Consider the following 14,685-nt stretch of genomic DNA (forward strand, 5'->3'; position numbering starts at 1 on the left):
GAGAAAGAGAGAGAGAGAGAGAGAGAGAGAGAGAGAGAGAGAGAGAGAGAGAGAGAGAGAGAGAGAGAGAAAGCAAGGGAGAGGGAGTGAGGTAGAGGTGATTATATACTGCTGCATTAATAAATACTTCAATAAATGTGATATGTGGTATATGTTTCATCAGATATACTAGGCTATTAAGCTACTAATTTTGCATAGGTGTATATATATATATAATTACATACAAACAAGTCTCTGAGTTATAATTAACGTGGTAAATTGCACTTTTGTTGCGGCATACACCATATTGTACTCGTGCTGGAAATTTCGCTGATTCTCCACTGACTTTGGTCGTCACAAGAATACTGGGCCCAACTATAAAACGATAAGCATACATAGTTCATTCATGTAAGGTAGGCTTCAGAATAGCTTACCATGTAAATAGTGTTTTCTGCCTCTGTGAAGATCTGTGTCTCAGAGTCTGTGCCAAAGACAAAGGTGAGGTTCGTCGTGTGCACACGTGTTCGACGTATTACGCATTATCTTTCTCTACTTCTCAACGTGTTTCGTTACCGATCATAAAGTTAGCTTACGACGAAAGCGCTAGTGATATATGATACTGCGCCGTACGATGGCAACTCGCTCGTCATGTTAGTCCTTTTGAGTTGATCATACACCGGGGGATGGTTCTTTTACACTTCGAAGCACCTCGTCGTGGCAGCCACTAGTGCCTGCTATTTGTCATTGACGTGGGTGTTCAATAAAGTTGATTTATATCCCGAGCAAGTCTTTGCTGAATAACAGGGACGGATGTGTAAAGATGGTGCTGCCGGTGCCCATTGTTTTTCGTTCTGCGCGATCGTCGAGCTGTGTTATCGAAATTAACTGTCGTACGTGGTAATCCTGAAAGCTTTGCCGGCTTCCTAAAAGCAAGACGGCGCCGTGTAAACACATCAGACGTTATTAGATAAACGCACGCGCGACCGAGTGAGTGCGTGCACGTGTGTGCGCGTACACATACTTCATCGCGTGTCTTCGCCGCGTCGCGCGGTACGTAGCCGAAAATTAACGCGCTCGTGTCGGCATGGGCATTGTTGGCATAGCGAGCAGTCACTCCCATCGTGCGGTGAGGGAGGAGGAGGGAGACGGGGGGCCGCACACGGTAATTAGCCGACGCCAATAGCATCCTGTCGCGGGATTTCTATGCGAGCGTATGTTTTCATCTCGCGCGCGAGAACCGTAATCACGCGGCGGCCCGCTCGCAATCTAATAATATCTAATAGACGCGCGAGAGCCGCTACACCGGTATCAGCGGCGGTGTGGTGTGAGCAGCGTCGGTGTCGGCGTGGTAGCTGCCATGGCAATGGTTAGAGACGACGCGGTGTTAGTGGTGTGGAGATGCGATTCGGGGAATGAACGCAGATCGCGAAATTGTCGACGCGTGCGATTCGCTTTGAGTCGACGAGCCGTCATTTCTGTTTTGTCCGGAAAGTTTTGAGCGCGTGTCGGCACGTGATGGTTATCACCTAACAGGTATTTGCGGTAAAACGCACGCGCACTTATTTCGTAGCGTCTTCGTAGCGTCCCCTACGGGGTTCCACACTTCCTTGTGTGTAAATATCCGGATAGATCGTCTAATAAGCAAAATAATGGGCAATAATCGGTTGGTAACCGTGGAATTTGGATCTTTCCTGTTCTAAGCACAGACTGTAACTACACGCAGCAACCCTTCGGTGGCGCAGCGATTAAAATCAAGGGGCGTATGGACCGGCGTTAAATTGCACTTATTGATGAGTGTGTTAATCCGGATCGATGCTCGTGCTAGCAGTGTGGGAGACGAGCGGGACTCTCTATCTCCTCCCTCTCTCTCGGCGCGACGATTAGAGCGGGTGTCGGCGACGTAAGTTCCCTCCCGCGCCGACAACGCCCAAGAACAAAGTAGACGTCGGCCGGAGAAGTGCCCCCGGAGAGAGATTCGGGGGGGGGGGTCGAGCGTGGGGGGCTTGCGGAAAATAGTGCGCTCTCTCTGTCTCTCCGCCCCTCGGTGGTATATAACAAATGCGCCGGAGAACACTGGCAACGTAACGAACGCCGCCGCCGCCGCCGCCTGCGTGGGAATCGGTGGCGAGTGCGTGTCGACGTGCGGAGGCGAGCGGACAGGACACGCGGCACTGTGCGTCTCCGGCCGCCGCCACCGCTCGTCTGTCGAGGAGAGTGCGGCCGAGTCGAGGACGCACGTCGGGGGACGCTCGCTCGTCTGAGACACGCATTCCGCTGGACGCTGAAAATAACTGCCCCGGACAAGTTAACGATTGTTGTTTATTGCAGTCGGCCGAAGCCAAGCTTTGCAGAGGACATGAAAAACAAGCTGCTGAGACTGCTGCTGCACAAGTCTCAGGGCCTGCTCATCAGTGCCGGGTGCCCTATAGAAAAGGTAAGCATGCCGCGGAAAGGTCCGACCCTTGTCTCCCCCAGTCGCCCCTCGCCCCGCCCCGCTCCTGTGTGAAGGCAATAGGTGAGTGGTAGTGGGCAGAGTGTGTCTCAGTCTCTTGTTAGCCACTCTGCTTGCAGTGGCATGTTTGCTGGCACTGGTAGACGCACGTGAGGGCAGTACACCATTCATGTCCGCAGGAATGCCTTGCGATTTTGTGATGTTGCGTCGAGAGATTTTTCCAAGGCGGGGATGAGTCACACCTTATCGGGAGTATTATGCGCGCGCTGTGAGTAATGATGGCGAAATGTCATTGATTTATGTCGAGAATATGCTCTTAGAGGAATTAGGCGTCGAATCACGGAGGCAAAGCTGCTTTTTGAAGAGCGGTGAATGTTTGGGCTGCATTGCGAATTTCCACCGGGTTTAAATTCACCTGCAAATAGCGATCGCTGCGACGGGTTTTCGCGCGCGCGCGTGAGAGAAAGATAAGGGGCGCTCGCCTGTCCGCGGGAAGTCCTGCCGCGAACGTATGCGCGAGCGCGGAGCGCGTGCGAAACTCATCCACCCGCGCGGGCGACGCCGAGCCTGCCTTTTGAAGCGTCGCGAAAACGTCTTGTATCGCGATTCGCTGATCGGTGCGCGAACCCCCCGCGAGATTTGCTTGCCGGCGCATAGGTAACGCGATAATTCGTCTGGCCGGAGTGCCACGCGTCGGCAGATAGTGGAGCGCAGCGGCGCGGCGCGCGGGGATGAAGCGACGATTGATCGCGGATAGCCGTCGCAGCGCGGCGGCCGCCGCGCGCATCTGTCATCTTAAAATGTTGCGAAAAATTTGTCGTTAATAGCGGCGAAACTTCATCCAACTAACTGCGCGGCAAGTTAATGATGCGACGGATGAGGAAACCTTGCACAAGTTTGAGACGCGCCGTTCTTCACAAGAGCAAAGCCGAGCTTGAGAACGCATTAGAAGGGTTTAAGCATGGGGGAGCCTTCTTACGTTAATGCCATATTACGCCATTAATTCAGCAGCCGCACAGATTTGCACTAAGCCAATGATGTTTGTGGCATTTCCCCATTTTTCCAAAAGCTTTTATCTTATTTTTGCATGTGCGGACGAAATCCTATTGCGTTTTCATCGGCTGCTTAATCTTCCGCGATGCCCGGCAAGGCTTCTAATGGTTAAAAATTGATTAACGGCGAAATAAGTCTGAAATCCCTCCGTGGGTCGCGCGGACGACAGCAGGCGTCCCCGCCACCTCTTCCCATCAGTGGGGGATTTGCGAGATAATGCAGCGCAGAGCCGCCGCGATGTAACCTGAAATCATCCCATTTCGCCTCCCCTATTGGTTTTGTGATCTCGTTTACCGAGAGTGCACTCGCGGCTCGGCGCTCGCGCAACTCGAGCGCGCGTCAGGTTGTCTGTCCTCAGGTGCTACGCGTCGCGGCTGACCTTCCCTGGCTCGGCACCGCGAAAGCTCTGACGTAGAAACTACGGCCGACTGCGTGCGTGCGTGCGTGCGTGCGTGCGTGCGTGTGTGTCGGTGTTTGTGCGCACCTGGCTCATTGCCATGCTCGCTGCGGATGCCTGAGCGTTTGCTAATCCCCGGTCTCCACGCGGCCGCCGTCTGCCGCGTGCAATTTAGCTGATTGTCCGGAGTCTTGCGCGCCGTCGCCGCACGGCCATTGGCCGCGTCGCTCCCTCGTCGCGGAGGAGGCGAGATGCGAGTGCGACGATTCGTCCTGTCTCCGCTCACCGATGCGATCGCGAGTCCGTCGGTTCTTGTTTTGAGGCCTCGGCCATGCGTCGCATCGTCTCGGCCATGCGCCGCATCGTCTCGGCCATGCGCCGCATCGTCTCGGTCGATCGTCGCATCGACTCGACCGAGTCTCACGTCTCGGTGGGAGGGGAGACCCATGACGGTGGTCTCGCGACTGCGTAGGTGCGCCTCGCTCGAGACGCAGACTTCGTGACTCGCTCGAGTCTCATGACTCACGAGTCTCATCTCGCCTTGCCGGACGGCACAGAAAGTTGTCTTTGATCTTCTCGTCTCGTGGAAAAAAAGCAGAAGGGTAATCATCCCCGGCGGGGGCCGCGTGGCCAGTCGCTAAATCTCCGCTGTCAGAAATCCATTAGTTGGGATTAGGGTGCGCAATATAAGCCTAATTCCACGTTCATTTCCAGCGAGGATTACTCTAATCTCTCCCCTGGGAATCTAGGCAGGGGGCTTTATCGTGGCGAATTGCGCCGGGGCAGATGATTAAGCCCCCTCCCCATAAATATATGGTTTTCATTTTTTCTTCGGGAAATTTCCAAATCTGGATGCGATCGCCAGCCTAGCAAATATGGTTTGTCCGCGTGGCGCGCGCAAAAAGATTTGCGGAGATGCTTTCTTTGTAGATTATTAGGTTACATTGGGTAGACGGCAGAAAGGAAATGCGAGGGAGGAAAAGATATGGAGGAGGAGCGGTTATTCTTTCGCGTATTGCGACGTAGAAATTTTTGTACGGGGTTTTAATGATGTATTATCGCGCCGTGTATTCCGTAATCATCGGCTGTCATTGTTGACGCACAGCGAGTGTACATGATCAGCTCGCAGTGATTGGACGCCTTGCATTAGCCACATTGTGCCAAGCACGGGTAGCATGACTGACATGAATAACAATACGTATCGCATGCATGCTAATATCACGCTGATGGGTTGGAGGCAGCAGAATTGCAGTTCGGCTATTCTTACGCCAGCAGATCAGATTACCTGATACGCTGCTTATCATTTGAAAGCTCTTACGCTGACACATAATGCATAGTTTTTGCCTTTGTTCGCCAAAATGGATAAAATTAAGTGTAGTCATACATTAATCCAGCTGAAGTAGACACGTTCTTAGATAGACAGATCTTTCACCGCATTTTCGCCTGATCAGTAACGAAGAAACCAATAAATGGACGCTGAGAAATGGTAGATATCGTTGGGGAAGGGCGGCCGCTGCCTCTCGCCAGACTGAGGAGGCTGTATCCGAGTGTTGAGAAGGAAGGAGATCCCTAGTTGCAAATAGGGGAAGACGGTATGGTGAATGGAAAAAGTGACAGCAACTGATATACAGCGACCATGCACCACTGTTGCTCAGACTCCCGCAAGGGTGCCCGCAAATCGCACAGTCACTATAACGTGCGGAGTCAGTGGCCAGCGGCTAGTGAAGTCACACGCTGCGCGCACAGGCTGGTGCAGGTCTTTTTAATCGAGTGGGATTGGCGTGACAGACGACTGCATACAATCAGGCGCGGCGTCGAATAACTGAAGTGTTATCTTGCTCCTTATCTTGTTGTCTTCTCCGCATTAGATCACCTCAGTTGCTGCGAAGCGGCACTCTTGTTTATCCACTATAACAGCCACTGTAATCCAATAGCTATACTTTGCTTGAAAGCATTTCTGTGTAGCATATGAGCTTATTTATGCCCCCTTGATGCTTGATCACAATGTGCCGGTGTTGATTTTCTGTTGCACATTCTTAGCAGCACACGTAGCATTACGACATGTCATATATATGTATATGTATATATATATATATATATATATATATATATATATATATATATGTATATAGTGGTGTGTGCATGCGTGCATGTCTGCATGGTGTGATTGTGCTTAATGTCGCATACAGTGATTCCATCAGGCAATGTTACAATATCTTATAAAGACGAGTATCTCTATATAACTTGTTTTCATGCAGATTTGGGCAATTTTCTCCAATCTCTTTAGCTCTATTTTTGTGCTTTACATTTTCATAACGTTTTGATGTGTTTTGCTAACATATTACCCGTGTTTTGCATTTACCTGTGCATTGGGATAATTGTTTTAGTATCATTGCCCGAGTGATTATAGGAAAGAAAACGTAAACCTTAATTGTAAAATAAATCTTAATCGTAAACGTAAATCATGAAATTAGATGTAAACAAGTGTTGGTAACCATTTTGCGGTAACTCAAATTGTTGCATTTCGGCAAATTTTGCCCCCAACAAACTTAACATATACCGTTAGGAAAACGGTAAACAAACCATGTTGAACAGACTTTAGCCCCGAATTTACCCTTAGGAGTCTCAAAACTCCTAATTTCACGTTCGAATCAACGTTAAAGCATTGTATTCTTTAGTTCATGTACGACTGGGGTAATATAGACTCTGGAAATCTGTTGGAAATCAGAGTAACAAAAACCAATAATAAGCTTGAATTTAACTACCTACCTTTGAATAGTTTAACTCCAAATTTTGTCACATCTGGTACTTTTGGGGACAGCATTTTCTTTAAATTTATCAATTTTGGCTTCCATAACATTTACAAATCTAGCCGCCATTTTTGGCGCCATTACAATGTAAACCCTAGAGGTGATTATCGAAAAATAATCACCTAGGTCTCGACCAATCAGCGCGCAGGATTTCCTATAATCACTCGGGCGATGATACTAACATGTGATATTACATTTCTGATGCCGTTGTGATGTTTTATCGCAACATACAAGTGCAAGCATTTGCTAAAACCCATGCACGTGTATGTAAAGCCTTAAGGTTTCTTAATAAAAAAAATGTCAAAATATTGATATATATATATGTATATATATATATATATATATATACATAGAAGTAAAAACACAGACACCCATGTAGATATGAAAATGATAGCCTGATGAAGAGAGATACTCTCGAAAGCTTGCTGATTAAAATTTAACACCCTAGTCCATTTATCACATATATATATATATATATATACACATGTGTGTGTGTGTGTGTGAGTGTGTGCCTAGTTATTACTATTAGAGTGTATTTGCAGTGAAGTGGTAACACATGACATTTAACCCGTATTTCGCTTCTTGCGTCTGTTGCAGAATGTCCTCGACATATTATCCGAGGGAGATCGGCTCACAGATGTAGCCGACGACACAAAGAAGGCATTCGACAAGTGGTTCGATGACCAGCTGCGATCGCTTCGCCCGCCGGCGCCCCCTGCTGCCGCCGCCGCGCAGATGGAACTGCCGAGTCGGACAAACAGTGCGTCGTCGGTGAGCGACATCGCGCCGCCGCTGCCGACGCCCGCCGGAAAATCCGCGCAGCAGCAGCAGCAGCAGCAGCAGCCGCCGGCCGGCATCGACTTCAGCAAGTTCACGCCGCGGCCCGTCTCGAGCAAGGTGCGCATGCGCATCTCGTTCGACCCCGAGTTTGAGCTGCCGAAGCTGCACCGCTGGTTCGCGCACAACCAGCACCCGACGCGCTACCAGATCCAGCAGTATGTGCGCGAGCTGAACGAGCTGGAGTCGCGGCGCGGCCGCAAGCCGCTCGACGTCAACAACATTGTCTACTGGTTCAAGAACGCGCGCGCCGCATACAAGCGCGCGCTCGGCATGTACGGCTGCGGCGGCGGCGGCGGCATGGGGGGCCCGCTGGCGGTGACAGCCACGGGAGAGCCGGACGACGGCAGCGGCGGCGGCGGCGTGGGCTGCGGCGGCGGTGGCGACATGAAGATCGAGGAGATGCACAAGGAGATGATCGTCGACGAGCGCGGTGCGAGCGACGACGAGGGCTCGTCGAAGGAGAACGCGGTCGCCGACGACGACGACGAAGCCGGCGGCGGCGTTTCCGCGGCGGCGGCGCCCCCTGTCAGCTTCAAGGAGATGTACAACGGCGGGCGGGTGGACGAGGAGGAGGAAGAGGACGAGGAGGAGGAGGATGACGACGACGACAGCGAGGACGGCGGCGCGGACGCAGCTCGCGCGGCGACGCTCACTGAGGCGTGCCAGACGACGCTAGAGGGCGCCCCGGCCGTCAAGCAGGAAGCGCGCGATGCGGAAATGCCGGACGCGGACGCGGCGGAGAAGGGCGGCGGCGGCGGCGGCGGCGGCGGCGGCGGCGGAAGGCTGGGGTCGCCCGCGCGCGAGAAACCCCTGTCGCCGCAACAGCAGCAGCAGCAGCGCGACTTTGGCGCGTTCTCGGCGGGCCACTGCTTGCCGTTCGGCAGCTCGTTCACGGGCAAGGGCCTGCCGACGATGGTCAACTGCAGCTCGGTGAACATGCTCTACAAGGCGGACTACGGCTCGCCGTACCGCTCGATGCCTACCTCGCTCGTCATCCGCAACATGGTGCGCAACGGCCAGATCCCCGACCACATCGAGGAGCGGCGCAGCAAGCGCAATCGCATCTTCATCGACCCGATCACGGAGATCCCGCGCCTCGAGCAGTGGTTCTCGATCGCGACGCACCCGTCGCACGAGGAGATCGAGCACTTCACGCGCGAGCTCAACGCGATGGAGTACCGGCAGCGCTTCCCGAAGCTCGAGCCGAAGAACGTGCAGTTCTGGTTCAAGAACCGGCGCGCACGCGCCAAGAAGCTGAGGCTGTCGCTCGACTAAGGGGGCGTCGCCGTCGCGGCCAGGAGGAACCGATGCTGTCGTTCAAACGGAGGGGGCACAAGTGAGATGCTGGGTCAGTCGCCCCGGTTAGGGGGGAGTGTCTCGGCGCAAAGAAATGCTCGCGCTCGACTAGGTGGCGCTGACATCACATGTCGGCGGCGGCACGGGCGCGTGAAGGATCTTTAAACGGTCGCTGGGCGGTGGGGTGGGGGGTGTTTACGGAACGTCTTCAACTCTTGGCCCTATCTCGTCGTACGCTAGACAATCACATCTAGCACCGCAGCAGTGACGGGCACGTTAGATCGATCAAAGGGGCAAAATCGAAGCAGTGCTGAACTGTGAAGCTGTCTGTCTGCATGTGTGGTATGCTGCGCCGGCGTACGAGCGTTGCCGTTCGTGGTTATGAGGTTTAGGCGTCGTATATATGTGTCTCGGTGTCCGTGTGACCATAATGGTTATTTCCCCTCCCCTTCTCCCCTCACAAAGTACACTCTATCCCTTGTTCTCCCCATCCAGCGTCTTGGTGTTTTAATTTTTTTTTCCGCTAGTCACATTGGTTTTCGGCTTGTAAATACATAAGGTATCGTGAGCTGTGGGTCATGTATAGTATTCACCGAAGTTGAGCATCTGCTAAACCGTCCGATTGAGGAGTCGTGTTTGTGGATAGTGAAAGCAGTACAGGCATGTGTGAGTGCTTGCATTTATGTCACAGACAATCTCTAATAGTCTAGTAGTTGTCCATATAATTACAAGTGGTCGCAAGTGTACAAACTTACATGTGTTTGTTACATTGAGGAATCTAATCTACCTAGGTTCTAGTAGCTGCAAAATGCATATATGTGTAGTCGTGCGACATATTGTTATATTTTATTGATTGACCAATCATTTTTCTTGCTAAAAATATTTATTAAATCCACAGCTTACTTATGTTGAGTCAGTATTGTGACCGTGGGTCATACCTGAGCTGTATAATAATGATTGTTAATATATAATTGGTTTTCCCAATTTCTAAATCGTGTTAACAGGTAAAGGATGGAATTAAAATTGGAAGTTGCATTGTGATCATGTATCATACATGCATAATTGTGTGTGTGTATGTGTATGTGTGTGTGTGTGTGTGTGTGTGTGTGTGTGTGTGTGCGTGCGTGCGTGCGTGCGTGCGTGCGTGCGTGCGTACGTGTGTGTATATATAAATATATAAATTGGGAGAGGTGTTTCTATCCGTGTATAAAATTAGGAAAACGGTTCACATTTTTAAATGATTTATTACGAAAAATGTTTTGTGATGTTAACTTTATGTACCCTGGGAAAATATAACTGTTAGTTCCAGAGCATGTCTAATTTCCAAACATGTTTACAGTCACGGCGCATCAAAGCAAGTATGTGTGTGTGATTCACATTTACATCTCAACGGTGGCTTTTTGTGATAGGTCATCTGTTACAAAAAAAAACTTTACGAACAAGTCATAGACTAATACCTAAAGGTTTACCTAATTGAACACTGTGAAAATATATAAAGCCTTTATAGTACGTCTCGTCTGATAAAGGAATTATGCATTATCTATGAGTTTTACCCTACGGTGTTGTTAATAATGTTTGTATAAGTAGCTCCTGTTACATGTATGTAGTCGTGTTTTTCTCTTCTTCTGTCTGACATGGCTGTAAATTTTGTCAAGTTGGATCGTCAAGCAATGGTACATTTTATAAATGTAGTTTTGTCAAAACAAAGCCTTACCCCTTTGTTGTAAATGGTGGAAATGTTAATGTATTTTTTGAAAATAATAAATATATAAACGTCCTAACCTGCTTCTTAGATTTTCTATGTCTAATTATGATGTGGAAACACGTCAGTTAAGATATGCTTGACGATATCTAACATAATGAATTATATTTGATGCAAGCTATGTGACGTGATGTCACGTATTGTTTAAAGTGTGTATATGAGAAAGTGCTATAATTGCATGAGCGATATATCCTGTAAAAATATATAATACATTAATAAGTGACACGTGTTATTGGCTGGGCGGCGCAGTAGTAGCAGTATGTTCAGCATTCAGCAGAAATACATTTTGTCCGATTGTGCGAAATAAAATCGGCAGAAATTTTGTAAAAATGGCCGCCCGTCTATGAGGTGACCGTAGCGTTGTAATTGTGGTAGCAGAAAATAACACTCCCGAGGTCAGTATGGTTGCGACCATTTACCACGAATACGCAGGTACTTAATGTATTGCCTGGTTTTGTTCTACTAACTTGCTACTGCTGCGCCACCACCAACCAATTACGAGCAAGCAGACTGAAAAGTAGTTCCAGACCTTATTTGAATACATGTTCATGTGTCATTACTACAGTGTTCAACTAGCCAATCGGATTACATCTCCCATAATGCATTGGGCTTTGTAGGTGGCAGCAGCGTCCAGTGACTTCACAGTGTGATACAATGGCTATCTCACATTGCAGAAAGTCAGTCACCGTGCTAATGCCCTCCCTTCTCCAATGCCACCGCAGGTTATTATTTGACTGAATGAATTGAATCTTAGTGGGATCTGTGATATAATAAAATTGTTACTTGTTTAATCGCTACTTTCGGGGACAAAACCATGTTGTTATAGAATTTTCGCCAATGATATCGGCTTTGCTGAAGTTGTATTGCTGAATTTGTATTTGGTTTACAATCATGGCGATATCTGTACGCGTTAAATAAAGATGTGATTTCGTTTGTCTTGTAGTCACTGCACTGATGAAGATGATTGGTCTGAGACCACGGTGAAGCGCACAGTCAAAGATCTCCTTAAGGAGTACAATCAACCTGTACTAGCCAAGATAAGTCCGCTGGCGCAGGTATGTTCAAACTACACTTGCTTAGGCTGAGAGGGCCTATGTCCCCCAGGGTACTGCCGGAACGTGCCTTGGGTACGGTCCGGTATACCGGAATGTACCCTGGTACTATCTAATGTGCCAGACCGTACCTCGCCTACTCCACTAACGAGTCTAGGGAGTCGCCTAAGCCTACTCCCTAACCTTAACCCTAACCCTATTAGATAGTTACCAAGGTACGTTCCTGTATACCGGACCGTACCCAGGGTACGTTCCGGCAGTACCCTGGGGGACATAGACCCTATGAGCCTTACTTGGTTTCATTAAGACCAGTACACCGGTATATTTTGCTTCCATGTTTCTGTACCACATCTCACATGCAGGGACCAGGCGTGGATTTAGGCCGTTTGCACCGGTTTCCAGAAACCGGTCACAGCCTGGGTATCTTCAGAATTGACCCTTAAAATTCACCAGAATGCACCAAATATAGCCTAATTTTTTTTTAATTCCCCGGGGGGCTCGCCCCCGGACCCCCCTAGCTGTGACTAGAACTATGGAAACTGGTCACCCAAACCCTCTGGATCCGCCCCTGGGGACATCTCAATGGCACCCTTGGAGCCACTGCAGTTCACCTGATGTTCCCTAAAGATGTACTAGTATTTACAATTCTTGAAATATACACTGTACACTTACCCATAACCTCCTATGCCATATACCAACTATTTTAGGTCGTGTTTGACTGTAATATATGGTATATTTCACATCCTACAAATAGTTGGGTTTTTAACCTACTAAACACATGTGTTCCTTTTGTCTGAAATGGTGGCGGTAAATGCGTGTTCTGCACTGGGTTTTAGTTGAATCACATACTTATTATCGCTATAAATGTTAACATGCATGCATCATCATAGGTTTTTGTTCCAGTCTTGCTGATGAGAGTGTTTGTGGGATGATGGTGATGGAGATTCCGTGTGTCAAATGAATAACAATGTAAAAATGCAAAACCGGCTACACGCATTTAGTCGAGTTATGCATGGCTGTGCCTACCTATTAAACCAGGAATAGTTGCAGGTTCCCTTACCACAATGACAGTACAATCACTACGGTGAGGCAAAAATATGTCTGGTTATATTAGATACCCGATGAATACCAGAAATGGGCAAAGTGAAACTGAGAGGCTTAATGTCAGTGGCCATGAGGCAACACATGAGCACAAAGTAGGGCTGAGAGGGTCTATGTCCCCCAGGGTACTGCCGGAACGTACCCTGGGTACGGTCCGGTATACCGGAGCGTACCCTGGTACTATCTAATATGCCGGACCGTACCTCGCCTACTCCACTAACGTGTCTAGGGAGTCGCCTACGCCTACTCCCTAACCCTAACCATATCAGATAGTTACCAGGGTACGTTCCGGTATACCGGACCGTACCAAGGGTATGTTCCAGCAGTACCCCGAGGGACATAGACCCTATGAGCCAAAGTAGGCACTATGAGGAAGGTAGCAGGCTCATGGTAGCATGTATGTAGTTTGTACATGTGGTAACAGAACCCACTGAAATACAATGCTGATTCTGTTGTGGTGAGCAATCGTTTTTTCCAATAGTCCGCCATCTCGAAGATAGCAAACAATAAGTACGATGCCAGGATCAGCAGAGAGAAATGCCGGAGCTTCGCCAGGTGGTACAAACAATTCATCACGAAGGAAAAATATGGTGAGCTTCACTCGATTTTCTAACCAATACCATGAGACCGCAGAGTAACGCTGATGAGTGTGACATTAGTTATGCTGAGAGGGTCTATGTCCCCCAGGGTACTGCCGGAGTACCCTGGGGGACATAGACCCTATGAGCATTAGTTACCCTAACCATTGACGTATAACCATAAGTGGAGGACACACCATGCGAATTTATTCGCACGACCGCAGCGGATTGTAAAACCGTCGCAGAATTCGCATGGTGTGTCCGCTCAAACGCGGGCGAATTTTGCCGCACCTAATTTCGAAGCGATCAAACATGTTTGATAAATTCGCATGGTGTGTCCGCTCAATTATCGCATGCGCGTGCGAATATTTTCGCCGCGAATTTCGCTGCGGATATGATCGCAGCGAAATTCGAATGGTGTGTCCCAGGCTTTAGTATTCACCAGCTAACGATGCATATATTCGCAATGTTAGAAACCTACTTGTCACCACGTCTAGCTGTGAGACTTCGACTCCGGTTGGTCGCGGAATACAACTTGCTAGCATGGCTGTTGTGTCACTTTCACTGAGAACGTTATGACGTGCATTTTCCATGCAAACAACAAGATTGAAAACCAGAGTAACCGTCGTCACTGTTAGGGGTGTAACGATATATTAATCTATCAATATTGTACAAGGCAGCCGGCGAAATCAATTGTTTGATAGTGAAATTTGATATCGATAACAATTGGCAATAGTGCCATCAACTATTTTGATAGGTCCAATAGTTAGGATCTGCGTTATGTTGTATTTCTATCATGGCTAACTATTTATTCATTAGGTTATATCTTTAAAGTTTATCAATTTTTGATAGCAAAATTGTAATATATTTAAAGTAATCCTCACTAGTGCTTTGACTTTACTGTATCCATTTTAGTGCAATATCATTCATAACTCATCTTTTTTGTGTACAAAAGTTATCTGTACCTATAGTGTTACAATAGTATTCAGTAGGGATTGTCACTATCAAAAGTATGGATGGTACGATATCACGATACAAACCTCAACAATACATGTATCGATACTCGAACTACTTAATAACATCTATGTTATTTGATAGCGTAGTTTCATCAGAAAACATAAGAAGCATAAGACAATATGCAGTTTAATAGCAAATGTTAACTAAACATTCCGCGATACTGATTTGTAGGCATTCACGTGATTAGTATAGTATTGTTTAAGTGTGTAGCTTATTAGGTAAGTTTCTCTTGAAAGTACATGTATCGTGATACGTATCGTATCGTGAAACCTGTATCATGATGCAAATCATATCATGAGTTACCTGTGTTATGCTAACCGATAACATCACAATGGTACTGTCAGTAAT

The 14,685-nt window shown here is 48.3% G+C and overlaps 1 protein-coding gene across 1 annotated transcript in view; it reads left to right on the plus strand.

The window, feature by feature from the left end:
- LOC106810504 overlaps positions 1-10,615 on the plus strand; it is a 14,606-nt gene extending 3,991 nt beyond the window's left edge. Inside the window, exons 2-4 of the mRNA XM_014813883.1 lie at positions 2,308-2,413; positions 7,289-7,891; positions 8,198-10,615. Of these exons, the coding sequence (XP_014669369.1) occupies positions 2,308-2,413; positions 7,289-7,891; positions 8,198-8,806 (1,318 nt within the window). The 3' untranslated portion in view covers positions 8,807-10,615. The remainder of the gene's footprint in view (positions 1-2,307; positions 2,414-7,288; positions 7,892-8,197) is intronic.
- The last annotated feature ends 4,070 nt before the right edge of the window (positions 10,616-14,685 follow it).

This window comes from Priapulus caudatus, unplaced genomic scaffold (assembly GCF_000485595.1).
Source record: "Priapulus caudatus unplaced genomic scaffold, Priapulus_caudatus-5.0.1 Scaffold447, whole genome shotgun sequence".
Classification (NCBI taxonomy): domain Eukaryota; kingdom Metazoa; phylum Priapulida; class Priapulimorpha; order Priapulimorphida; family Priapulidae; genus Priapulus; species Priapulus caudatus.